The sequence below is a fragment of the Ahaetulla prasina genome, chromosome 2, assembly GCF_028640845.1.
Source record: "Ahaetulla prasina isolate Xishuangbanna chromosome 2, ASM2864084v1, whole genome shotgun sequence".
NCBI classification, from domain to species: domain Eukaryota; kingdom Metazoa; phylum Chordata; class Lepidosauria; order Squamata; family Colubridae; genus Ahaetulla; species Ahaetulla prasina.
The window spans coordinates 125,177,250-125,204,891 of NC_080540.1; the positions used below are offsets into that span (position 1 = coordinate 125,177,250).

The following is a 27,642-nucleotide window of genomic DNA, read 5'->3' on the forward strand; positions in this document are numbered from 1 at the left end:
TCCCCCTTTCTACTTACTGCTAGAAACTGCAGATGATTTATGCACTTCTATTTTTCTGTCTGGTAGGATGTGTATATTTAAATGAATTTTATTAATATCTAATTATTATTTCTATACAGAAATATATTATCTATATAATGCCCATAATGTAATTTCCATAAGGATTATAATAATTTTCATAAAATTGGATTTCCTATGGTAATAGAATTCCCTTGGTAGTAGAATTAAATGGGTTGTAGAATATAGAGACTTTAGCTGATCTCAGAAAAGCTGCACAGGATTGGAGCTTATTTGGAGCACAGAGTACCAAAAAGGTAGACCAGGAAGTAAAAAAAGGAAAACTAGAGAAGTAGCAATGGCAAATCACTGCTACCTTGTTATCAAGAAAACTACATGGAAGCATTGATGTAGTTATCAAAAACTGAACTTGATTTAAGGTAGCCTTGACCTATCAACTTTCAATTTTGCAATATGAGGTTTCCAGATTTTAATGGAAAGGCAGTTTATTTTTTTTTAATGAAATGGGTAAAATATTGTTAAATAGGCACAAACAAAACATATTTTTTTATTTTTATACTAAATCCAATGAAAACACATTCAGAAGTAAGGATGCTTCCATATAAGACTTTCATTTACTCAGACATATTTCTTAGAATTGTATGAAATATCCAAGTAATCCAAGTTTTCATTTTTTCTTTGATTTTTGCACTATAGAAAATGTAATATATTCCTTTTTCATAATTGTACAGTGTACAGCCATCATATATCCCTAACCAAATAGTTTTAATTTTAGGTACTATCCTGGTATATAGTCATACATCTGTTTTAAAGGAATCAGCTAAATGATAAAAGTACTATTAAATATACATACAATGGAAATAATATAGAGACTGATTAGGAATTAAAATGAAAATAACATGGGGGAATAAGAATAAATTTCATATTCATTACGGGGAACATTATAAATGAACAAACTAAGCTTTGTTATACAAATAGTATTGTCTTTTTCTAAATTGATGATTACATATCAGAGAAATGAAATTTGAATTGTGATTTAATAGACAGACAGACAGAAGGTAAAGCATGGCACCTGCTGTTACAAAACTATATATAGTTTTAATAAAAAATACATTTTAGCAATTGGGAAAACAATTTGTATATTGGATTATACTACTAAAATATTCAACTCACACAAAAGAGGGCAGAAAAATTCATAATTCATATGAACTAATATATGGAATCAGTTTGGGGAAGTGCTATTTTTAGTGTCAGTCTTACGCCATCTGTAATTCTGTAAGTCAGAGGTCTCCAAATTTGGTAACTTTAAGACCTGTGGACTTCAACTCCCAGAATTCTTCAGCCAGCTATGCTGGCTGGGGAATTCTGGGAGTTGAAGTCCACAAGTCTCAAAGTTGCTAAATTTGGAGATCCCTGCTGTAAGTGATATTACTTTAGCCTGAATTGTTTTTTGGCATTGTTATCTAGTACTTAATCTTTAAAAAAGCCCCTAACTTTGAATAAAAATTAGCTAAGCACAAATGAAACTGACATTAACTGCATGTAGGCTTGAAAAATGTGCACTTAGCTGCACTTTTATGCTTATGCTTATTCCTGCCATCTCTCTCTCTCTCTCTCTCTCTCTCTCTCTCACCCTCCCTCCCTCTCTCCCTCCCTCCCATCTATCATCTGTTACAAGCAATAAGATAAGTAGATTTCTCCAGAGTTTTGACAAAATTCTATGGGTTTTTAATCTCTGAGGAATGAACAATAACCGAATGAAAAAGTGCTCTAAAACTCTAACCAATAATTTCCTCTGCTTGTGAGCAGATCAGTACTAAATAATGTATAACTTTATATTTGGTTGTGCTAAGGATCAAGGAAGAGGAAGATGAAATTCTTGCATTACATACCTATTCAATGGCCAATACATCTTTTAGGGAAACAATAGTGGGTTAAACAATAACCCACTACAGGTCCAGGCTCCAAACCAAAAACAACACATGGAGATTTTTCCAAGTAGAGTTATTTTATTATTTCACACCTGTAGACAAAATATTGCCAAACTGAGCACTCTACTATCCACATCTACCATATATTCTACCCTGTACTCCAGGAATTACTAGGGACGGTCTGTCTTCAGTCTCTTTTTCTAACATATAACATTTGGACCGAGTTGCCTTTTACTCCTCTGGAATGTGCCCCCTCCCTCCTGGGAATCCGCCTCCTTACTACATTCCATCACCTAAACAAATGGAAAGGAAGGAATATTGCAAGGAGCCCCCATTCCTACAGTAACATTACAACACTGAGGGAGAATGAACAAGCAATGCCTAGGTAAAGGCAGGGAGAACATGGAAAAGGAATGGCATAGATCGTGGAAGGAGAACAATGAAGCAAATTAACCTGATGCGGAGCTTCCCAAAATTCTATCCGAGAAAGGACACATTAAAGGGAAATTTGAGTTTGCCACACAGGACTTGGCAAACTACATCGACTTCTTCTTGCAGTGTACGAGAGCCTCAAGCTTCTTGTACTCTTTTATTTTTCCATCATCATCATATCTCTTTCTCAATAACCTTTGGCTTGCCATTGCAAGGCACAAGTATCTCTTCCCAGCTTCTTCTCTTGCACGCTCTTACAGAACACATGCTCCTTATAACTCAAATTCTAAGCATGATCCAAAGGGTGTGCGAATACTGTCTTGGTAATCATAGAAGGCATGCCAAGAGTCCCATGTCTCCTATTCCTTACTCGTCATCATGACTATTTATCAGATGTTGTCTGAAAATAGTAGACAGGTTTTCCTATTCCAACAAAAATGATTTATTGCACAGTAGGTTTTTGGACATATCACAATCAGATTGGAATAAAATATTTTACAATTACAGTATCTGTGTTTCTCTGGCAGTAGCACAGAAGCCAGTTATCCTTTCCTTTCTGCAAAGGTATTAATGAAAATGGCTTCAGAAAAAAAAAGTCACTTAAATGTTATTGAAGCTGTTTAAATGTGACCAAAAGTCATTTAAATCACTTTTTAAAAACTGATTTTTCAGTGGGGGTGGTGCTCAGTATCACTTTTAGGTTAAGATGCTTTTATTGAAAATGTTATAAGTTAATGACTTCCATCAAATATATTTAGAAATGATACAGGCACTTGCAGGAATGCAGTGGCTCAACTCTAAATATATCCAGGGATAATATGAGTAAGAATTATGTTTGCAGTCAACTTTGCCAAAACAATACTTGGCCAGAAATATTTGACCTGTGGCAGAGGAGGTGCTAGGGCCGAGCAGATATTATAAAAGAGTTTCTGGGACCTGCCTTATCTTTGATCTGCCTGAGCTTTGCCTACAGCTTCAAGGTAAGTCATGTGAAGAATGAACTTGGAGTTGGAGGGAAGGATCACAGGTAGGCCTGGGACTCTACACATCCCAGGGCCATCTTGCCACTTCTGGAACTAACTTCTCTGGGGACATTCAAACCTGTTCTTGAATATGTCTGTACATTTCCATTCTTTATATCAACATATTCTTGGAACTTTGGAAATCTTGGATTACAAAGAGAATTATCATCATCATCATCATCATCATCATTTCCCCCCCTAAATTGTTTGCATAGTTCTGGCCAGCCTCAAGGCTGCCTGTAACTTCTTGCAGAAGGTGAGGTAAGGCATAACAGTGCTAGTACCCATAATATAGATAGCATTACAATGCTCCTAATGTAGATAATATTATGATCCCCGTAATATAGATAAAACTGCATTTGAAAATGTGATCAACGTGTAACATCTAACACGTAGTAAAGATAAACAAATAATTCAAAAATGGAGATTTTATTTATTTATATATTTTTATTTATTAAAATTGTTTGCCGCCCATCTTGCTACAAGAACCTAGGAGGAATGAAAAGAATATAAGCAAAAGATTTTAAAAGTAAAAAAAAAAGTAAACATTAAATATAAATGGATCCCCAAATACATTCAGAAATTATTTTTATTTAAAAAAATTAAAATGTAAAACTACGATACTTAAAAAGCGATCGAACACTGGATTTTATTTCAGAACTTAAGTCAGCAAGGCACAAATCTTGGGCTGGATCTCTGTGACTCCTTAATGAAGATGTTTCATTTTGCTGGCCATGAAGATTATGGTTTCCTAGTTACAAGGATGCACCACAAAGCAGGCTTCTGTACTGTCCCTTTCAAATTTCTGATAAGAGACTGGAATATTTCTAATGCCAAGGATAAAGCGGGCAGTATTTAATTTCTTTTTTAAAAAATAGTTTTTATTAAGCACTTTACTTTTAAAAATGGAAAAAAACAAGAAGGACAAAAAAGTATTTAATTTAAAGACACCAAATGCTCACAAACTTCTCTTTTTCAAAACAGTAGAGTAAAAATATAACGGCATATGCTTACTTCAAAAGAAAAACAGCCTGGAGGCACGAGATAGGAGTAGGTTCTGTTGCTGATTAAATTCACAGTTCCTTCATTAGAATACTCATCCCCTGTTGGAATACATAATAATTATAATATACATTATAAAAAAGTAATTAAATATTTTATATGTTATGATCATATTTTATAGTTGTTCTGTGCACATAAATCACATTTTTTCACACACATATATGCTTCACTTCCTTTTTTGCTTCATTCTTTTTATTTTCATTTATAAAATATGTGCTGAGTTCTCAGCAGAGTCCTGCTTTATTACCTATATTTAACTAAAGTAATCAATTACAGATTACAGTAGGGAAATAGGATGCGGTTCTACTGTCTGCTGAATTATTTTTCTTTCAGAGGGTAGATAGCTTTCTCTCCTCCCCCTCTTTTCATCCTCTGCCCCACCCCCACCCCCTCCCCCTCTGCCCTTCCCCCTCTCTATATATCTAGTCTGAGCTCCTACATTTCTCCTTTTGTCTATTCATCCATAGTTTATATTTTTTTAAAAAAAATTTCTTTTGGATGCCTTGAGTAAAAAGTTGAAGATAATAATAATGTTGGTAGAAGGACCTAGACCACATGCTGATTTATTAATGTCTACAAGTTCCTAACGGAAATGAAATGGCACATCTTACACTTTTTGGTCATTTTCTCTTCTTCCAGAAAAGAAAGTGTAGGTTCCTTCTAGCAGGGAATATTGTTTCCATCAAAGGAAGGCAATCTAGAAGGGTCCTGTAATCATCAGCAGTTATTTATTTATTTTATTTATTTAGTTTGTCAAGCATGCATGAGAAAACAAGTAAAGTATGAACATGACATATAAACTTATAAGTATAAGCAGGTATAAGTATATACATAATAAATGAGTACGAATAAATGGGAACAGTAGGAGAGAAACAGTAGGTACTGTATGCTGGTGTGCTTATGCATGGCCCCTTACAGATCTCTTAGGAACAGAGTGAGGTTCCCGGTAGACAATTTAAGGTTAAAGTTTTGGGAGTTTGAAGATGTAATAACAAAGTCAGGTAGTGAGTTCCTGGCATTGACCACTCTGTTGCTGAAGTCGTATTTTCTGCAGTCGAGTTTGGAGCAGTTTACTTTGAGTTTGTATCTACCCTGTTTCCCCCAAAATAAGACATCCCCTGATAATAAGCCCAATTGGGCTTTTGAGCACATGGCAATAAGGCCAAGTGTTTATTTCAGGGTTCAAAAAAATATAAGACACGGTCTTATTTTCAGGGAAACATGGTATTGTTTGCTTGTGCATTATTGCAGTTGAAGCTGAAGTGGTCATTGACAGGTAGGACATTGTAGCAGACAATTTTGTGTACTAAGCTTAGGTCAGACCATAGGCAGCGTAGTTCTAGGTTTTCCAGGTCCAAAATTTCAAGCCTGGTGGCATAAGGTACTTAATAAGTACATTATTAATTAATATCTTATTAATTAATACCTTATTAATTAATTAGTACCTTATAAATTAATACCTTATTAATAAGGTACATAAGGTTGCTAAGTCCACAAGGCAGAAAGTTGCAAAAGAGACAAAAACTAATAATTTAGCCTTTTAGAAAAGCTTATCTTGTACCTATAACCTGATAGACTATCTTTCCTCCATGTAGTTTTCTCTGCTGCGGTGTGCCCTGTAAACTGCAGCCATGTCGTCAGACGCTGAAATGGCAATTTTCGGGGAAGCTGCCTCTTATCTCCGGAAGTCAGAAAAGGAGAGAATTGAATCCCAGAACAAGCCCTTTGACGCCAAGACCTCCATTTATGTGGTGGATGCTAAGGAATCATACGTGAAAGGTGTTATACAAAGTAAAGAAGCAGGGAAAGTCATAGTCAAGACTGAAAAAGGAGAAGTGAGTAAAGGATAAGAAACTTATTGCCAAAGTTAGCCATTGTTAGACCAGCTCAACTTACCAACGTCTTTTCTTTCCTAGAATGTGACTGTAAAGGATGACCAAGTCTTTCCTATGAACCCTCCCAAATATGACAAAATTGAGGACATGGCCATGATGACCCACCTCAATGAACCCGCTGTCCTGTATAACCTCAAAGAGCGTTATGCAGCCTGGATGATCTACGTGAGTTTAGCCATGGTTCCTGTTTGCTGCTTTCTGTTAGTGCAATACTGTGGACTCAAAAAATGCATGTGTGATCTCTTAAAACCAGTAAGGATCATGAAAAATCTGAACAAATACCCAATAGAGATTTTAATGATAATAGAGTCAACTGATTACTTCATATTTTTACATGGTGTCTAGAAATGAACATATTTAGAATAACTATCATATATTAAGAGAAGGATAAACTGATCCAAAGTTGATAAAGAAGAGTGTCTAGTTTTGATAGCATCAGCCAACGAAAAGCCTGTTGAAATACCACTCAGACTACAAATTTGCATTGTCAGAATAATCTATAAATCAGTTTGGTGATCACATATTGCTGCACAAAATTAACATTCATATAGACAAAATGTTGGTTATATTATGCACATAAATAATGTGGGAGGCCTCTGTGCATGACCTCTGCACTTCTTATAGACTGATATAGCAGTTTCTGCACAACGTAACATGTTGTGTGCCTATTTTTTAAAATGAACTTTTAGAAAGTATAGAACATATGATACTGCTCCTTTCACAGTAAATATCTATCATTTTTTAATTATTTCTTTCTTTCTTTTCAACTTTTTCAACTTTTTCCCTTCCATATAACTATTTTATGTATGATTCAGTTTCTTAGGATTTAAGGAAAATAACGAATATAACAAGCAAATAGATGATGATATTTGTCTTGTACTTTTGCAGACCTACTCAGGTCTCTTCTGTGTCACTGTCAATCCCTACAAGTGGTTGCCAGTGTACAACCCAGAAGTGGTGTCAGCTTACAGAGGCAAAAAGCGTCAAGAGGCCCCTCCCCACATTTTCTCCATCTCTGACAATGCGTATCAATCCATGTTAACTGGTGAGTAGATGAATGTTTCTGGGGAAAAAAAATAATAAGGTAGGCAAAGCAGGAAGAACATGGCTTTTGGAATTCCTTTCAGACCCTTAAGAATAGATGCTCCCTCTGAAAAGCATCCGGAAGCTTCAGTTGGTGCAAAATGCAGTAGCCCACATGGTTCTGTGCAGCCCTTGATGTGCATGTTTCACCTCTCTTCTGGGAACTGCATTGGTTGCCAATTTGCTTCCAGGTGCAATTCAAGGGACTGGTTGTCACCTTTAAAGCCCTTCATGGCTTGGGACCAGGTTATCTGAGGAACCATCTCTTGCCAGTCACATCTATCCGACCCACTAGAGTGGGAAGGCAAGGAATGATGCGGGTCCCATCCTCTAGAGAGATACATCTGGCGGGACCCAGAAGAAGTGCCTTCTCTGTGGTGGCTTCCTCTCTCTGAAACATCATTCCACCAGAGATTAGATTGGCCCCCACTCTAAAACTCTTCCGGAAGGCTCTGAAGACATGGTTCTACCAGTGGGCCTGGGGAACCCAGAGTGGGATGGAGTCTATTAAATGGCGTGTATGAATATGTATTGTCACTGATATGGGGGTGGTGGGGCTATTATTTTATTATTTTAATTGTTTTATTATTTTCTTCTATTTTTATTTTTATATGATGTTTTTATATTCATGTAAGCTGTTTTGAGTCACCATGTGTGAGTAGGTGGCAATATAAATTTTCTAAAAAAAATATTCATGATGATCAATGACAAGAAATTCCACAAATAGATGACAAAATAAATATTACAGACAAAAAACAAATAGCAAATAGAGTAATCAAATCAGCTATAATGCCTATTATGGTTGTTAAATCATGATGGTCATAAAATGAATCATGTGTGACCAGATCTGCTTTTCCAACCATTTTTGCAGCAGTCGTTAAGCAAATACAGAGTCATTAAGCAAACATCTTGATCATTAAGAGAACACCATGGCTGTTAAGCAAATCCGCTGTTTGCTATCGGGCATTTTTGCTGAAAATTGGAAATAAATACTTTTTTCAGTAAATTGCGGTCATATGACTGTGGGATGCTGCAAAGGGCCATAAATGAAGTCCTGTTGCCAAGCTCCTGAAATGCAATCAGGTGACCACAGGAGGGGGAGCAGCTTTTGGAAGTTTGGAGTGGATTGTAAGTGCCTTTGGTGGTATCCATTGTAACTTTGAATGGTCATTAAGCAAGTGGTCATAGGTTGAGGACTACCTGTAGGCAATAAAACATAATATTGCCACATTCAAAAAAAAAAAAACAGAATGATTTTGATAAGACATCTAAATACAGCCTGGAACATTGACTATGAAAACGTTACATGATGCATCTTTTATACAAGGAGCAATATACAGGCCATATACCATATACCAGTGGTGGGATTCAGGTAATTTAACAACCGGTTCTCTGCCTTAATGATTTCTTCCAACAACCAGTTCACCAAACTTCTCAGAAAGTTAACAACCGGTTTCCCTAAGTGGTGTGAACTGGCTGAATCCCACCACTGCCGTATACTGAATGGCAAATGCTTCATACATCTGGGTTTTTTAATAATTCCCCTCAAGAACAGTGATCAGATGTAATTAGAATGGGATTTAAGAACAGCTCTGCTCTGAATTTTGGAAAGGGAAAGGAGAAGTCAAGAAGCTGTTCAGCTGTTGCCCAATGGCTTGCCCATACAGATTCACTGAAGGAAGTTTTGAGGGAATTTTTTTCCCTCCATGGCCACAGCTTGATCTGACCTTTTTTCAAAGATGATGCTTCTGTTGTTGGCTTCTCCTGCCTCAGTTATCCTGCTGATGGAGTAAAAGAGGTTGAGTTCTGAGTCCCTCTGCACAGCTTCTTTCAAAATCTTTTAAGTAGAAAAAATGAATAAAGGCATGCCTCCTTAGAATCTTTCTCCTTTAAATCAGGGGTCTCCAACCCTGGCAACTTGAAGACTTGTGGACTTCAACTCCCAGAATTCCTCTGGGAAAGCTGGCTGAGGAATTCTGGGAGTTGAAATCCACAAGTCTTCAAGTTGCCAAGGTTGGAGACCCCTGCTTTAAATGACAGTGAAATACTGAATTAGTTCTAGTGGTCAAGGTGACTTAAAACAATTGCATTCTTTTGCAGATTAAAATGGTCACTGGTGAAAGACAAATTGATGAAAACTATTTTTTAGGATTTATGATACAACATAAATACAGTATATATGTGTACACACGCACACATTTATACATAAACACATGTATGTGTGTGTCTGTATGTGTTGGGATAAGGGGGTTCAAAAATTTAGAGGATGTGCTTCTGCTCATTTATACTCAGAATGATGTAGGGGTGGATTTTTTTTGCAACATACCATATAATTGTAAAAGTCACAAGTAACTTTTAAAAAAATCTTTTCAGATCGCGAGAATCAATCCATTTTGATCACGTAAGTATGCCTTCTTATCTGGTCCACTTTTGTTCTATTGATTTCTCTGAAATAAAATTAGGACAATCAGCCCACTGTTCTAAAAGAAACTGCAGGACTACTGTGTATCACTGGTCAGTTTGAATGCTGTAACAATGATTCCTCAACAACATTTGGCAGCCCCTATTAGGATTCTTAACTAAACTGCAGTGGAGATCATTGTAGATAAACTGATATAGCAAAGAAGTATTTAGAACAAGGATGGGAAAATTATTTTAGCTAGAAGGTCAGTAGCAGGTAGAACAACAGAAGTTTGCACGCACTGTCATAAAACTCTTTTACACACACATACATGCACAACAATAAGATTTGAAACTGAGATCCTTTCAATCAGCCTCCCCACTTTATGGTGCAATTAGATTTGAAAAACAACACCAACGAAACTGCAGCATGGGTCAGATGAGAGAGTTTCATAGGACAAATAACCAGGGGTGAAATTCAATTTTTTTTACTACCGGTTCTGTGGGCTTAGTGGGCATGGTGTGGCTTGGTGGGCGTGGCTGGGTGGGCATGGCAGGGGAAGGATATTGCAAAATCTCCATTCCCACGCCACTCTGGGGCCAGCCAGAGGTGGCATTTGCTGGTTCTCCAAACTACTCAAAATTTCCACTACTGGTTCTCCAGAATCTGTCAGAACCTGCTGGATTTCACCTCTGGAAATAACTCATATCCTTGGCAGGCGGGTTTAAACTTTGGATTTTTACTGTGTCTTGCAAAGCCAGAGTTAATATAAATTTTGTTTATAGGCAGATTGGAATGAAAACTGCAATTTCCTATAATTCAATCAGGCTTAGAAGGCCTTTCTGATTTCCCAGGCCTGAGGGCAATTGAGGCCATCCTCCATCCCTACTTCTTAGTGACCTAGAGTTGGAATCTCAATGAAATGATTTCTAACACATTAATGGAAGTCTTCTTTGAATCAATAGTGGAGAATCTGGTGCTGGAAAAACTGTGAACACGAAACGTGTCATCCAGTACTTCGCAACAATTGCAGTTTCTTCTGACAAGAAAAAGGAAGAATCAGCCCAACAAGGCAAAATACAGGTGTGTATTCTTTTTGTAAAAGAGGAAAAGTGAATACTTTGAAATTTTCTGTGATGAAACAAATTGAAATTAATCATGATGTTTTCACTTTAAGGGCACCCTTGAAGATCAAATCATCAGTGCCAATCCCTTATTGGAGGCTTTTGGAAATGCCAAGACTGTGAGGAATGACAACTCTTCACGCTTTGTAAGTCCTGTGCAAAATAGGACCAAATACTTTCGTTTGTGAAAAACTGAATGCAGCCTCTGTTTGCAAGTTAATCTCTAAAACAGAGTAAAATTATGTCTTTTTAATATCATGTCTTCTCTTCTTTAAAGGGCAAATTCATCAGAATCCATTTTGGTACCACTGGCAAGCTGGCTTCTGCAGACATTGAGACATGTAAGGGATATTTTTTGTGTGTGTTTATTTGACTCTTTCTTTCTTCCTTAACTAATTCAACTTCATTGCTTTGTCAGATCTGCTGGAGAAGTCCAGAGTTACCTTCCAGCTCAAGGCTGAAAGGAGCTACCACATCTTTTACCAGATCATGTCCAACAAGAGGCCAGAACTAATCGGTAAGGAGAATCATCCATTTGGAAGACTATTTCCACTATTAAACATTAAAAATGTGCTGATGCTCGAAAAATGAAATCATGTTTGTGCTTCTTTGTATGTAGAGATGCTTCTGATTACTACCAACCCATATGACTACCATTTTGTCAGCCAGGGTGAGATCAGTGTTGCCAGCATTAATGATCAAGAAGAGTTGATGGCAACTGACGTAAGTAATTTGCAAAATTGTGGACATGAAATATTAACTTGATTAAATATCCATTTTTGGTATATCATTTTTTGGTCCAATTATGTTAGGAGTGAAAATATTTTTAAATGTCCCAGTAGAAAGAAACTCTGGTGTTTCAGGCAGAGTGCTTCAGAAAATAGTAATAGTGGAAGGAAATTCACTTCTTCCATCTTTCTTTTAAACCAAACTTATTTCTGCCACTGCTACAGAAAAGAGTTTTGATATTTTCCCTTTCAGTTTTTTTCTTTTTATAATGAGTCATATTGTTTAGTGCTACTCAAAAACATTGATGAAACCACGTGGGCATGTTAGAAATCATGGGAACCTAAAGGATTTGCTAACTCCTTTTCCAGAAGGATCTTCTATCTTGATGCAGTATTTCAAGGCCAGTAAAAAAAAAAAATAATAATAATAATAATAATAATAATAATAATAATAATAATAATAATAATAATAATAATAATAATATTTATTATTATTATTATTATTATTACTACTACAGGTCACTCGTTACTAGAATATATTTTTCCAATTCCAAATAGGCTTGAACATTGTGCTTTCATCTAGCATATCAGGCAGTATTTTGACTAAAGATTTCATTGCCAGAGTGCCATTGACATCCTGGGCTTCACTGCGGAAGAAAAGACAGCCATTTACAAGCTGACAGGAGCTGTTATGCACTACGGGAATATGAAATTCAAGCAGAAGCAGCGAGAGGAGCAGGCTGAGCCAGACGGCACAGAAGGTATTTGGCTATGGAATGACAAACATGATATGCTAAGACCCAGAATATGATATGGAGGATGCAGTACAACATATCATTTACAGAACTGCTAGGATATTGCATTTTATTATAAGTATTTTCCTTACTAGACAAAGACACAGTGCTTTTTATAAGTTTAGCTTTAGAAGCAAATATATAGGAAACTGAAAATGTATTTTAAATTGCTATTTTGCCATTTGCTAGATATACCTCCTGTAAACTTTGCGAGTGTGATCATCTCTACTCCATACAAAGCTGACTGAAGTTGTACACATCTGCTTTAGGGTCGTTGTCCCCCCAAAATAATAATTCAATTGTTAACCAAATCAATAATTCAAAATGCTGACAAAATTAGAAGCTGGTAAAAAAATCTGGATGGCCTATTTGTCAAAATTAGAATCTGTTTTGGTCTTCTAGAAGACTTGGAAATTATAGTTTTTCTAATACACACTGATCTTATCTTCCTTCCTTGACTGTGCTCAGTTGCTGACAAGGCTGCCTACCTCATGAATCTCAACTCAGCAGATCTATTGAAAGCTCTGTGCTATCCCCGGGTCAAGGTCGGCAATGAATATGTCACCAAAGGCCAAACTGTCCAGCAGGTAAGTCTTTCTCAAATCAAAGGGAAAGCTAAAATATTAATTATGTCCTTTACGTGACTGAATGTCCCATGTTGTTCTTCTAGGTCTACAATAACGTAGGTGCTCTGGCTAAAGCTGTTTTTGAGAAGATGTTCTTGTGGATGGTCATTCGTATCAACCAACAATTGGATACTAAACAACCCAGACAATACTTCATCGGTGTGCTGGACATTGCCGGCTTTGAGATCTTTGATGTAAGGAAATGAAACCTTGGGACCAGTGGTGGGATTTAAATTTTTTTACTACCGGTTCTGTGGGTGTGGCATGGCTTTGTGGGCGCAGCTTTGTGGACATGGCAGGGGAAGGATACTGTAAAATCTCCATTCCCACCCCACTCCAGAGGAAGGTTACTGCAAAATCCCCATTTCCTCCCGATTAGCTGGGACTCGGGAGGCAGAGAATAGATGGGGATGGGGCCAGTCAGAGGTGGTATTTACCGGTTTTCCGAACTACTCAAAATTTCCACTACCGGTTCTCCAGAACTGGTCAGAACCTGCTGAATAGCACCTCTGCTTAGGACCAAGCAGATGGTTTTTGTTATCAAGTCTTCCTATCTCAGTTTTGTTCTACTATCTTTGTTCTGAAATGTTTTTGTTAGTTCATAACATAGACTTAGATTTTTTTATTTGCAATTTTCAACTTAAAGAACATTGCAGCAGACTTCAAAAAAAAGTGTCAATATGCACAGACAGATAATTGATCACACATATATTCAGAATTGAACACCTAGCCAGTTTGGGGAAGCTCTGTAATGTATTAGCAAACTCATGACCAGGAAAGAAAGTAATTTAATTAGCAGTTTCATCCATACGCAAAAGAGAAAATAAACATATAGCAATTTTATTTAGTCAAAAATTGGTGTCATTCTGTTTATAGTATCTATAATTATCCTTCAGGATAATATTTATGAAGTTAATGCAGAACCTTAGAAGATTTTTTTAAATAACTCAGCATAATACTGATATTACATAGACAAACAGATGAAAAATACTTTACAATTAAACATTTGGACACCAAAATTAAGAATGGATAATATGTTGTGTGTTTATAAAACAAATTCTTCTTTTTTTCTCTCCCTAGTTCAACAGCTTGGAGCAGCTCTGCATCAACTTCACCAATGAGAAACTGCAACAGTTTTTCAACCATCACATGTTTGTCCTGGAGCAAGAAGAGTACAAGAAAGAAGGAATTGAATGGGAGTTCATTGACTTTGGCATGGACTTGGCTGCCTGCATTGAACTCATTGAGAAGGTTTTGATCAAAAGTTATATTTAATTTTGCAGTAATTTCAACTAATGACCGTTAACTGCCTTGGCATAAGTGAGCTTTACCCCTGGTTATAGCTATAAAGATATATATATATATATATATATATATATATATATATATATATATATATATATATATATATATATATATATATATATATATATATAGGTCTTTGGTTGTTCGGTTTTCTCCGTGTAAAATTGGAAGTGTCTTGGCAACGTTTCGACGAAGTCTCATTCGTCATCTTCAGGCTTCAGCTTCGTGCTTCTGGGAGCAATGTGTGATCGCAGCTGTTTCTTCCTTTTAACTGCTAGTGGGGGTTTGAACTGATTGGGTGGGAGCTTGGCTGTGTTCTGATTGGATGGGGGGGTTTGTGCTCTGATTGGCTGGGGGTGTGTCCTGTTTGGGTGGGGGCTTGGTTGTGCTCAATTTAGTCTGTGTTGCAGGGGGATTTGAGCTGGTGAGCTGCATAGCTGTTGTTTGGCTTTGTGGTCGTGCTACATCTTCATAGTGGGTGTCAGTCTGCTGCATGAATGGATTGGAGGCGTTTGAAATGGCTAATGTTGCAGCTGCGGTCTGGCTTCTGGTCCTTGGTCGTGCTTCATGATCAGTGTGGGTTTGGGTCTGCTTTCTGGGTGGATGTGCGGTGGTGACATCCTGTGTGGACCTTGTGAGTGTGGGTCTGGTGTCATTCCTCGTGTTAGGGACTCGTTTGTCAATAAGGGCGGGTTTCCAAATGGCTGGTAGGCGGGAGGTGTCATCTCGTTTGTTCATGCTGTGTGGGCGTTTATCTCAATGGCTTCTCTGATTATTCTGTTGTTAAAGTGTTCAGTTTTGGCGATAGTTCTGGTCTTTTTAAAGTCAATATCATGTCCTGTGACTTTAAAGTGTTGGACCAGGGAAGAAGTTGGTTCCTCTTTTTTGAATGAGTTCTTGTGTTCTTCAATGCACTTATTTTTCTGTTGGTTTGTCCAATGTATGTGGTGGGGCAGGCGGTGCATGGGATTTCATATACTCCTTGATTTTCTAACTCAATTTTGTCTTTGGGGTTTCTTAGGATGGTGGATATTTTTCTGTTTGTGCAGAATGCTGTCTTGATGTTGTGTTTGTGGAGGATCTTGCTGATTCTGTCTGTGGTGCCTTTTATATATGGGAGGAGGGCTGTGCCGTTTTCTTGTTCTCTGTCTTGGATTTTAGTGGGGGGTTCTTTTTGGATTAGCTTGGTAATCTTATTTGTTTGGAATCCATTGTTTGGAAGCTGAAGCCTGAAGATGATGAATGAGACTTCGTCGAAACGTCGCCAAGACACTTCCAATTTTACGCGGGAGAAAACCCGAATAACCAAAGACTTACATACAAACACCCGCGAAAACCTCAGAAAACAAATATATATATATTTGTTTATATATATATATATATATATATATATATATATATATATATATATATATATATATATATATATATATATATATATATATGTTTTCTGAGGTTTTCACGGTGTTTGTATATAGGTCTTTGGTTGTTGGGTTTTCTCCGTGTAAAATTGGAAGTGTCTTGGCGACGTTTCGAAGTCTCATTCGTCATCTTCAGGCTTCAACCGTGCTTCTGGGAGCAATGTGTGATCGCAGCTGTTTCTTCCTTTTAACTGCTAGTGGGGTTTGAACTGATTGGGTGGGAGCTTGGCTGTGCTCTGATTGGATGGGGGGTTTTTTGTGCTCTGATTGGATGGGGGTGTGTCCTGTGTTGGTGGGGGCTTGGTTGTGCTCAATTTAGTCTGTGTTGCAGGGGGATTTGAGCTGGTGAGCTGCATAGCTGTTGTTTGGCTTTGTGATCGTGCTACATCTTCATAGTGGGTGTCAGTCTGCTGCATGTATGGATTGGAGGGGTTTGAAATGGCTAATGTTGCAGCTGCGGTCTGGCTTCTGGTCCTTGGTCGTGCTTCATGATCAGTGTGGGTTTGGGTCTGCTTTCTGGGTGGATGTGCGGTGGTGACATCCTGTGTGGACCTCGTGAGTGTGGGTCTGGTGTCATTCCTCGTGTTAGGGACTCGTTTGTCAATAAGGGCGGGTTTCCAAATGGCTGGTAGGCGGGAGGTATCATCTCGTTTGTTCATGCTGTGTGGGCGTTTTTCTATCTCAATGGCTTCTCTGATTATTCTGTTGTTAAAGTGTTCAGTTTTGGCGATAGTTCTGGTCTTTTTAAAGTCAATATCATGTCCTGTGACTTTAAAGTGTTGGACCAGGGAAGAAGTTGGTTCCTCTTTTTTGAATGAGTTCTTGTGTTCTTCAATGCGTGCACTTATTCTTCTGTTGGTTTGTCCAATGTATGTGGTGGGGCAGGCGGTGCATGGGATTTCATATACTCCTTGATTTTCTAACTCAATTTTGTCTTTGGGGTTTCTTAGGATGGTGGATATTTTTCTGTTTGTGCAGAATGCTGTCTTGATGTTGTGTTTGTGGAGGATCTTGCTGATTCTGTCTGTGGTGCCTTTTATATATGGGAGGAGGGCTGTGCCGTTTTCTTGTTCTCTGTCTTGGATTTTAGTGGGGGGTTCTTTTTGGATTAGCTTGGTAATCTTATTTGTTTGGAATCCATTGTTTGGAAGCTGAAGCCTGAAGATGATGAATGAGACTTCGTCGAAACGTCACCAAGACACTTCCAATTTTACGCGGGAGAAAACCCGAATAACCAAAGACTTACATACAAACACCCGCGAAAACCTCAGAAAACAAATATATATATATATATATATATATATATATATATATATATATATATATATATATATATATATATATATATATATATATATATATATATATATATTTGTTTTCTGAGGTTTTCGCGGGTGTTTGTATGTAGGTCTTTGGTTATTCGGGTTTTCTCCCGCGTAAAATTGGAATTGCTCCCAGAAGCACGAAGCTGAAGCCTGAAGATGACGAATGAGACTTCGTCGAAACGTCGCCAAGACACTTCCAATTTTACGCGGGAGAAAACCCGAATAACCAAAGACCTATATATATATATATATATATATATATATATATATATATATATATATATATATATATATATATATATATAATGGTGCAGCTATATTTGTAACAATGCTTCCCTACTCAATATATTTTTTGAATAGAATAGAATAGAATAGAATATTTTAATTTGTATACCGCCCTTCTCCCGAAGGACTCAGGGCGGTGAACAGGCAGATAAAATACAAACATACACAATAGTAAAAACAACCCTTAAAAAACTGATTTAAATTTGTCCAAATATTAAAATAACATACACCCCCATAAAATTACAAAAATTTAAATTTTAAAAACCCATCAAAAGTCAATTAAAATTTAAAGATAAAAAAATCAAGCTAGTCCAGCCATACGAAATAAATAGGTTTTAAGTTCGCAGCGAAAGGTCCTAAGGTCTGGTAGTTGTCGAAGTCCGGGGGGAAGTTCGTTCCACAGGGTCGGATGCTTTGAATGCTTGTTGTGCTGTTAATCATATTTCTTCATAGACTATCACAAGAAAACCATTGTTTTTGTTTGAAAATTACTAACGACAACATTATTTGAAGTACGTATATAATAACTTAGTTCATGTAGTGGCCAACTGTCTTTCACCCATTGTTTTACAGCCCATGGGCATTTTCTCCATCTTGGAGGAAGAGTGTATGTTCCCCAAGGCAACAGACACATCGTTCAAGAACAAGCTCTATGACCAGCACCTTGGCAAGAGCAACAACTTCCAGAAACCCAAGCCCGCCAAAGGCAAAGCTGAAGCTCATTTCTCCCTTGTGCACTATGCTGGCACTGTTGATTACAACATTAGTGGCTGGCTGGACAAGAACAAGGACCCCCTGAATGAAACCGTGGTGGGTCTGTATCAGAAGTCTTCCATGAAGACCTTGGCCTTACTGTTTGCTGACCGTCCAGCAGAAGGTAATTCTTAACACTTGAAATAGATTCATAAACATCATTCAGAGTCAAAAGAACTGCCTGTGTAAGGAATAGTTCAGTGCTATCCTCAGATGATATTTGCTTATACAGGTTAGGGAACTCTCAGCATAGGAGCTCATATCGGTAAACCTAAAAATGGAAAAATCACATAACTTGCCCTTGATGTTTAGGTTTACCGATATGAGTCCTGAAGACACCATTAAAATAAATTGTCAATTTTTTCAATTTTTTTTTATCAATTTTTACATTTATATCCCGCCCTTCTCCGAAGACTCAGGGCGGCTTACATTGTATAAGGCAATAGTCTCATTCTATTTGTATATTTATATACAAAGTCAACTTATTGCCCCCCCAACAATCTGGGTCCTCATTTTACCTACCTTATAAAGGATGGAAGGCTGAGTCAACCTTGGGCCTGGTGGGACTCGAGCCTGCAATAATTGCAGGCAGCTGTGTTTAATAACAGGCTATCTTACAGCCTGAGCCATAATTGTTATAATTGTGTATGTTATAATTATAACTGTGTGTTATAATTGTGTGTTATAAATTGGCAAGCATTTTGTGAATGGGTAAACCCTTAACAGCCATTTTGCAAATGTCCATATTCTCAATATTTCAAATGTGCCCATCAGCCCCTAAAGGTGCAGCCTGCCTTAACATGGTTTAAACCAGATATTTCCTAATACTTGGTTAATAAGTAACATTGCATATATATGTAATGTTTTATAGTTTTTAGCTTCTCCTAAAGATTCTTGGCACATTCTTGCCCCATGTTCTATAAATAACCCTAACATTAACATTAGCTAAAGTACTTATGTTTTTCTCTGAACCTTATGAGATTGATTGGGATGACAGACCAAGACTAGCCAAGTGACCCACACTGACCAAAAACATTGTGTGTCATGCTGAAATGTTTTCAGTCCAGGACTTAACCACTACACTATAGTTGCTCTTTTAATTTTCTCCCACAAAAAGTCCAAATGTATAATTTCCAAAGAAATACAAATAAATATATGAGCTGATCTGGTTCAAACATGCTAAACCATAGTAGCTTCAGTGTTCTGGATTAGCATAAAGTGAACTCACACAGTATGCTTTAGTGACAGACTTCACATCAGTCCCTATAATATATCTCTCTTCAGAAACATGGCCCAGATATTTGGATATAGCGCGAGTACATAAGCAGCTCATACTATAGTTATAAAAGAAGTCACAGCTACATAGAAGATAAGCCTATGACAGAGCACAGGAATATTTCAAATACAAAGCCTTTCCCTCCTATATTTTCCAAATCAGTGAAAGTTTAGTTGTTCTATTTCCCACCTTTAAGGCTGGCATTTGATCAGAGTTTACCTAACAGTGTTGTCTGCCTTTAATTCTTGCCTCACCAACTGCAGTTCTTATAACTATAATCACATACATATAAGATTGATATATCTTGTTTACTGTAACATAACAATGTCATACACCTAGTACCAGGGTGGGTTTCAAAACCTGTCGCTACCGATTCGCTTGTGGGTGCGCGCGCATTTGTGCGCACATGTGATGGGCAGGTGAGCAGAGCTTCCTGCCACCGGTTCACCCAACCCAGTGTGAACTGGTAGCAACCCACCACTGCCTAATATCTATTGTTAGGTACTTGTGCTGTAGGATAAATTATTAAGCCCCAGATTAATTGTGGGCTGTCTAATTGTGGTTCCCCCACCTTTTCTTTTTTTCCCCAGAGGGCAAGAAGGCTGCCAAGAAGAAGGGCTCTTCCTTCCAGACTGTGTCTGCCCTTTTCAGGGTATGGAAATCAGATGTTCTTATCCTTTATTCCTTCGAGGACACTCATGCAGGAATAATGTGCCTTTCTGTATAAACTGAGGATATCTGTGGGGAGGCATAGAATATGAAAAAAGATGTACCTCTGTGATAGAATGCATGTTTTACTGCTACACAAAAAATACAGTTTTTGGCAGTTGCAGAATTGAAGACGGGAGAGCCATTGTCTGATTCTTCATTGGCAGTGGTTTTCCAAGGGAGAAGATAGGAGAAGAGTCCAGCAAAGTTGAACATAGGACAAGAGTCCAACTGCAAAGCGATCGCCAGTTGACTTGGCTACATAGATTAACTTCACATAAAGCAGCTTTCAATATCCATAGACTGATAGACATATTTAGCCCCGTCAGAGGAGGAAAAGCAAGATAAGAACAATCGATTATTAGTTCACAGTATTCTGAAACAATAGAAGTCAACCAATGGTCCTTACAATGAGCCGAGGTGGCACAGTGGTTAGAGTGCAGTACTGCAGGGTAATTCTGCTGACTGCTGACTGCCAGTAGTTTGGCACTTGATTCTCACTGGCTCAAGGTTGACTCAGCCTTCCATCCTTCTGAGGTGGGTAAAATAAGGACCCAGATTGTTGGGGTCAATAAGCTACTCTGTAAACCATTTAGAGAGGGCTGTAAATCACTATGAAGTGGCATATGTCTAAGTGCTATTGCTATTAAGAGAATACATCACAGGCAAGATTAAAGAGGCGGAACACAGTCCACAATTCAACTGGGTTTTTTTTAAAGCCCTGAGTTGGTAAATATTTCTTAATCACAAGAGCGTTTAAATAAAATATCTGTAACATGTTCTCAAAAGGTAAAGAAGATGCACTGTCCTAAAAAAGTTAACCAATATATCAATATAAATGTCATCTGATACTGAAAAGGGCAAAAGTGTTAAACAGTTGTTTGTGAGAATGTGGGGAAAGTTCACAGTATTTTTTTTTCTTGGCTACCTAGGGCAAAATGTGGAACTCACTCTTTAGTTTTTTTCTTAAGATGTAAATTTGCTTTTCTTTTTTGAAAAAAATAATTTTGTTTTCAAATCCTACAGGAAAACTTAAACAAGCTGATGTCCAATCTGAGGAGCACTCATCCACATTTTGTGCGCTGCCTCATCCCCAATGAAACTAAAACTCCTGGTAAGATCCAGGACTGTGCTTGATTTTAAAATGAAAAATGTAAGCTACCTTTTGTACACATTGTAACCTCTTTTTTCCCCTGTGGTTTTTCTAAGGTGCCATGGAACATGAGCTTGTATTGCATCAACTGAGATGTAATGGTGTACTTGAAGGTATCCGAATTTGCAGGAAAGGCTTCCCCAGCAGGATTATTTATGCTGATTTCAAACAGAGGTCAGATTGATTTCCAGCTACTGACTTGTTTGGATTCTAACTGCTTTTAATGTCTCCATCTTACAGCAATTTACATTTTAGTAACTTGAATTATTGAATGTAAGTAGTGCCGTATGGTCTAGTGGGAAGCAGAGAGACCTAGGTTTTCTGATCCTACCTTGGACATGGAAGCCAGTTGGGTGAATCTGGGCCAATAATTCTCACTTCTAAAAAGGCAATGGCAAACTATTTGAGCAAATGTTGCCAGGAAAGCTTCGGGGTTATGTCCATATAGTTGTCAAGAGTTACTGCTTATTATTTATTAAATAAAATCATATAATTTATATTAAGAATTTAAGATAGAAAATAACAAAATCTTATTACTTCCATTCATAACTATTATACAGAATAGAATTGGGGATAAGAAGAATTATACATTTGGTTCAGGAGTTTCAGATGTTTATTTGTACAGACTTGAATGATTCAACTGAAAGCAGAATGCTTAGTAGAATTTTTGAGTATGATCTAAACCAGGGGTAGTCAACCTTTTTATATCTATCGCCCACTTTTGTATCTTTGTTAGTAGTAAAATTTTCTAACCGCCCACCGGTTCCACAGTAATCGTTATTTACGAACTATCTCGCACTCCGGTCCCTCTGACTTTTCCCATTCCCCGGGTGGTCGGGATCCTCAGAGCCTGGACCTTTGGCTGATGCTGTGTAATGCCAGGTCCATTTTGAATAAAGCCCCCCTCATTTACGATCTTATACAAGAGGGGGGCACGGACCTGTTGGGCATCTCGGAGACCTGGTTGGGCACGGAAGGGGGGGTGCCCCTGGTTGAAATGTGCCCACCAGGTTTCCATGCATTTCATCAGCTGAGAGCCCAGGGTAGGGGTGGCGGGGTGGCGGTTATTATTAAGGAGGGTCTGCAACCGAGGGAGGTTACTGCACCACAGATAGCCGGATGTGAGTCCCTCTTCGTGAGGTGGGGTCAAGGGATACAGGTGGGTCTGCTGATCACGTACCTGGCTCCCTGCGGCGTGACAGCAGCCCTGCCCGACCTGCTGGAGGTGATAGCCGAGCTGGCGGTTGATACCCCCAGACTTATGGTTATGGGAGATTTCAACCTGCCATCGCTCGGTGAATCATCTGCTGCGGCTCGGGAGTTCATGGCTTCCATGACGGCCTTGGACCTGACCCAGTTAGTGGATGGTCCCACTCACATTGGGGGAAACACTCTGGACTTAATCTTTGTCTCTGGATAGTGGCTGAATGATTTGGAATTAAGGGATTTAGTTACTCTACCCTTGTCATGGTCAGATCATTCGCTCCTTCGGCTGGACGTTCAAACCACCAACCCTCACCGCAGGGAGATGGAACCGATGCGTTGGTTCCGTCCCAGGTGTCTGATGGACCCGGAGAGGTTTCTGACGGAGCTTGGGCCACTTCCTGAGGACCTAGCCCACGACTCGGTTGAAGAACTCATCGCTGCCTGGGAAAGGGCGGCGGCAGGGGCCTTGGATCACTTGGACCTTTGCAGCCTCTGACCCGGCGCCGATCTCGACCAGCTCCTTGGTATTCCGAGGAGCTGAGAGAGATGAAGCGCCGGAAAAGACGCCTAGAGAGTGGTTGGAGGGCCAGCCGTTCTGAACCTGACCGAACACTAGTAAGGTCTCATATTCAGACCTATCTAGTGGTGATAAAAGCGGCGAAGCATGAGTATTTCTCCGCTCTTATTGCATCGGCAGATAACCGCCCAGCAGCCTTGTTTAGGGTGACCCGCTCCCTTCTTACTCAGGGAGCTAGGGAAGATCCCTTGCAAGGTCGTGCTGAGGATTTTAGACAATATCTGTACGATAAAATCGCTCAGATTCGGGATGGGCTGGACACAGATTGGGTAGTTTCGGATGGGATGACGGAGGCGGATCTTGAGACGGTCATCTGGGAGGAGTTTGACACTGTGGCTCCCGAGGACATGGACAGGATACTTAGGAGGCTGAATGCAACCACATGTTTATTGGACCCGTGTCCCTCCTGGATGGTACTGGCCACACAGGAGGTTACACGAGGCTGGCTTCAGGGAATTGTTAACGCTTCTCTGAGGGAGGGTGTCTTCCCTACTGCCTTGAAAGAGGCTGTGGTGAGACCCCTCCTCAAGAAGCCCTTCCTGGATCCAGCTGTTTTATCGAACTATCGTCCGGTCTCCAACCTTCTTTTTGTGGGGAAGGTTGTTGAGAGTTTTTTTTAAAAAAAATTTTTATTTACATTTATATCCCGCCCTTCTCCGAAGACTCAGGGCGGCTTACAGTGTGTAAGGCAATAGTCTCATTCTATTTGTATATTTACAAAGTCAACTTATTGCCCCCCCAACAATCTGGGTCCTCATTTTACCTACCTTATAAAGGATGGAAGGCTGAGTCAACCTTGGGCCTGGTGGGATTCGAGCCTGCAGTAATTGCAGGCTGCTGTGTTTTAATAACAGGCTATCTTACAGCTTGAGCCACCACGGCCCAGAGTGTGGTAGTGCACCAGCTTCCTCAGTACCTTGATGAAACTGTGTATCTGGACCCGTTCCAGTTTAGTTTCCGGCCTGGGTACAGCACAGAGACAGCGTTGGGCGCGCTTGTGGATGATCTCTGGAGGGCCCGGGACAGGGGTTGTTCCTCTGCCCTGGTCCTATTAGATCTCTCAGCGGCTTTTGATACCATCGACCATGGTATCTTGCTGCGACAGCTGGAGGGGTTAGGAGTGGGGGGCACTGTTCTTCGGTGGTTCTCCTTCTTCCTCTCTGATCGGTCGCAGACGGTGTTGGTGGGAGGGCAGAGATCAACTGCGAGGCGCCGCTTGTGTGGGGTGCCTCAGGGGTCGGTTCTCTCACCTCTCCTGTTCAACATCTATATGAAGCCGCTGGGTGAGATCATCCATGGTTTTGGGGTGTGGTGTCATCTGTACGCTGATGACACTCAGCTCTACGTTTCCACCCCTAACCACCCCAGCGAAGCCGTTGTAGTGATGTTCCGGTGTCTGGAGGCCGTGCGGGTCTGGATGGGGAAAAACAGGCTCCGACTTTTTTTTACATGCTTCAATGTTGTATACATGTTTTGGTCTTCCCCATAGATATTATGGATTTGGGCTGTATGTTTGTGTAGAGGGCAGAGAGTGGGAGGTAGTCCAAATGTTGATAAATGTTTCTTCGGATGTTTACCAAAATGAGTTTCATCCCTACAAGTCTTCTTAATATCATGGCTTCCAATCTTAGGCAACTTTAGCTTCTGCTTTCTTTAATAGATACAAAGTTCTGAATGCAAGTGCCATCCCAGAGGGACAATTTATTGATAGCAAGAAGGCTTCTGAGAAACTTCTTGGATCAATTGATGTTGACCATACGCAGTATAAATTTGGCCACACCAAGGTAAGATGACAATTTGACTGTTTGAATGCAACATTGTTTATGGGGACAATTATATATTTATTATACTTTCTCTTCCCACCCCAGGTGTTCTTCAAAGCTGGTCTTCTAGGTCTTCTAGAGGAGATGAGAGATGATAAGTTGGCACAATTAATTACACGTACCCAAGCTATGTGTCGTGGGTTCTTAGCAAGGTCTGAGTTCCAGAAAATGATGCAACGAAGGTACAGTTTTGCTATTACAAATAAAATGAGACATATACAAAGAGACACATATAAGGATCACCACCAGCAACATTTAGCAATGGTAGATTTGAGAAGTCATGTATAAATGATGTACGTAGCCATGAAAAATCTCAGGTCCTCAGGAAAGTTCATTGCACAACATGGCAGAAATTATGCATTTAAAAATATATTTATTTCACATTTATCTGTATAAAGCTTTTTTAAAAAATGAACTTGAAAAGCTTTGTGAAGTGGCATTAATCTATATTTCTTACATATTATATTCTTTAACTTATGTTAGTGAAAATTATATAAATGCAATGTAATATTTTTGTCAAGAAAGCAGAATGCTATTTGTGCAAATTTAGAGATATCTAAGTATTGAATTTAAGATTTATTTGTGCTTATCCCATTTTTAAGTCTTTATTTTTGTATTTACTCCTAGAAAAATAAATGTGGAAGTATTTAAAATCTGATGACATGACAATTGCCCAATATGTTGTACAATATATCCAATTAATGCCTTATCTTGCATTAATTAGACATATGGTACAACATATTGGCCAACAGTCATCAGATTTTAAAATATTTTCAAATCTTGCAATTGATAAAACTGGTGATTAAGCCAAGAGCTTGATTTTGTATTATATATGTATATTCCAAATTTCTTCTAAACTTATCAGTTTTATTTTGCTTTCCTTCCAGAGAATCCATCTTTACTATTCAGTACAATATTCGTTCATTCATGAATGTGAAGCACTGGCCTTGGATGAAATTGTACTTCAAGATCAAGCCCCTGCTGAAGAGTGCAGAATCAGAGAAGGAAATGGCCAACATGAAGGAAGAGTTTGAGAAAGCAAAGGAGAATCTTGCCAAGGCAGAGGCCAAAGTGAAGGAACTAGAAGAAAAAATGGTGTCCCTGATGCAGGAGAAAAATGATTTGCAACTTCAAGTCCAAGCTGTAAGCCTGTTAGATATTAAATATTGTTGTTTGATTAAATGATCTAGTCTAGTTTAGCAAGCAGTACATTGAAGCTCGCAGATGAAACTTCACTGCAATTTTTGGTTGGGATTATTAAGAGATTTCCTCATTTTGCTACATACTCTCAAAATCATATTTACTTACTCAATGTCTGTAATACTGTTACACAGTGTTATAATTAAGAATTAAATAACCTAACACATAAATATATGTAAGAACTGTATTGTAATAGGTAAACTATTTTTGTTTATCTATTTAACTAACTACCAATATTCATTAAAGAGACAGTTACAGATGGGCAGCATCACAAATCAATAAATAGTGAATATATTTGACTTGCTCAACATACAAAAACAATTTACCTTTGATTATTGTTCCAATTAATATAAAGAGAGTTGATCCCTGTGCATATTTCTTAGTAAAATGATACTTTTTCCATTAGCATAGGAATTTTATATATGCTAATATTGTAATTAGAAAACTGTTATTTTTAAATGATCTCTATTTTCCTTTCATAGGAAGCTGATGGCTTGGCAGATGCTGAGGAGAGATGTGACCAGCTAATTAAAACCAAAATCCAACTGGAAGCTAAAATTAAGGAGCTCACTGAGCGAGCTGAAGATGAAGAAGAAATGAATGCTGAATTGACAGCCAAGAAGAGGAAACTGGAGGACGAATGCTCAGAACTGAAGAAAGACATAGATGATCTTGAGCTGACACTGGCCAAGGTTGAAAAGGAGAAGCATGCTACTGAAAACAAGGTACTGGTCAAGAGTATATCAAAATTAAATTACTATCCACTATTGGCATTTCAGAATAGATAGAACATTTTAATTCTGTCTATTCAATGTTTAAAGGTGAAAAATCTTACTGAAGAGATGGCGGTCTTGGATGAGAACATTGCCAAACTGACCAAGGAGAAGAAAGCCCTGCAAGAGGCCCATCAACAGACCTTGGATGATCTGCAGGCAGAGGAAGATAAAGTGAACACACTGACCAAAGCAAAGACCAAGCTGGAACAGCAAGTGGATGATGTAAGTACATTATTATCTCCAGAGAATAATTGGTCTGAGGTGGAGATACTGCTGTGATGACACAATTACTCTAATCTCTTTTTCTTCAGCTTGAAGGGTCTCTGGAACAAGAAAAGAAACTTCGTATGGACCTTGAAAGAGCTAAGAGGAAGCTAGAAGGGGATTTGAAACTAGCTCAGGAATCCACAATGGATTTGGAAAATGATAGGCAGCAGCTGGATGAAAAGCTGAAGAAGTAAGTAGTAATGTCTGTTATGAGGGACTTTTGTGCTAAATGGAGTTTTTTTGATGTGGTGGCTAACCATTATATTTTGTTGTGATAAGGAAAGACTTTGAACTCAGCCAACTCCAGAGCAGGATTGAAGATGAACAGGCCCTGGGTTCCCAGCTTCAGAAGAAGATCAAGGAGCTTCAGGTTTGTCATGCAGTGATTCCTTCATGAATAGACAATTAAGCTCTCTGGAAGCCATTCTCAGGGTTCATGGTTGCCTCTCTT

General features: G+C 38.6%; 1 protein-coding gene across 1 annotated transcript in view; it reads left to right on the forward strand.

The window, feature by feature from the left end:
* Positions 1 to 3,246: 3,246 nt before the first annotated feature.
* The window catches only part of LOC131190049 (myosin-1B), a 34,277-nt gene continuing 9,881 nt past the window's right edge, over positions 3,247 to 27,642 (forward strand). The window contains exons 1-25 of the mRNA XM_058166912.1: positions 3,247 to 3,361; positions 6,061 to 6,300; positions 6,382 to 6,525; positions 7,249 to 7,405; positions 9,817 to 9,844; positions 10,810 to 10,927; positions 11,022 to 11,114; positions 11,246 to 11,309; positions 11,387 to 11,485; positions 11,588 to 11,691; positions 12,319 to 12,457; positions 12,959 to 13,077; positions 13,161 to 13,310; positions 14,197 to 14,367; positions 18,026 to 18,329; positions 20,072 to 20,133; positions 21,216 to 21,303; positions 21,399 to 21,516; positions 24,786 to 24,909; positions 24,994 to 25,130; positions 25,836 to 26,091; positions 26,631 to 26,873; positions 26,970 to 27,146; positions 27,236 to 27,381; positions 27,471 to 27,561. Of these exons, the coding sequence (XP_058022895.1) occupies positions 6,097 to 6,300; positions 6,382 to 6,525; positions 7,249 to 7,405; positions 9,817 to 9,844; positions 10,810 to 10,927; positions 11,022 to 11,114; positions 11,246 to 11,309; positions 11,387 to 11,485; positions 11,588 to 11,691; positions 12,319 to 12,457; positions 12,959 to 13,077; positions 13,161 to 13,310; positions 14,197 to 14,367; positions 18,026 to 18,329; positions 20,072 to 20,133; positions 21,216 to 21,303; positions 21,399 to 21,516; positions 24,786 to 24,909; positions 24,994 to 25,130; positions 25,836 to 26,091; positions 26,631 to 26,873; positions 26,970 to 27,146; positions 27,236 to 27,381; positions 27,471 to 27,561 (3,336 nt within the window). The 5' untranslated portion in view covers positions 3,247 to 3,361; positions 6,061 to 6,096. The remainder of the gene's footprint in view (positions 3,362 to 6,060; positions 6,301 to 6,381; positions 6,526 to 7,248; positions 7,406 to 9,816; positions 9,845 to 10,809; positions 10,928 to 11,021; positions 11,115 to 11,245; positions 11,310 to 11,386; positions 11,486 to 11,587; positions 11,692 to 12,318; positions 12,458 to 12,958; positions 13,078 to 13,160; positions 13,311 to 14,196; positions 14,368 to 18,025; positions 18,330 to 20,071; positions 20,134 to 21,215; positions 21,304 to 21,398; positions 21,517 to 24,785; positions 24,910 to 24,993; positions 25,131 to 25,835; positions 26,092 to 26,630; positions 26,874 to 26,969; positions 27,147 to 27,235; positions 27,382 to 27,470; positions 27,562 to 27,642) is intronic.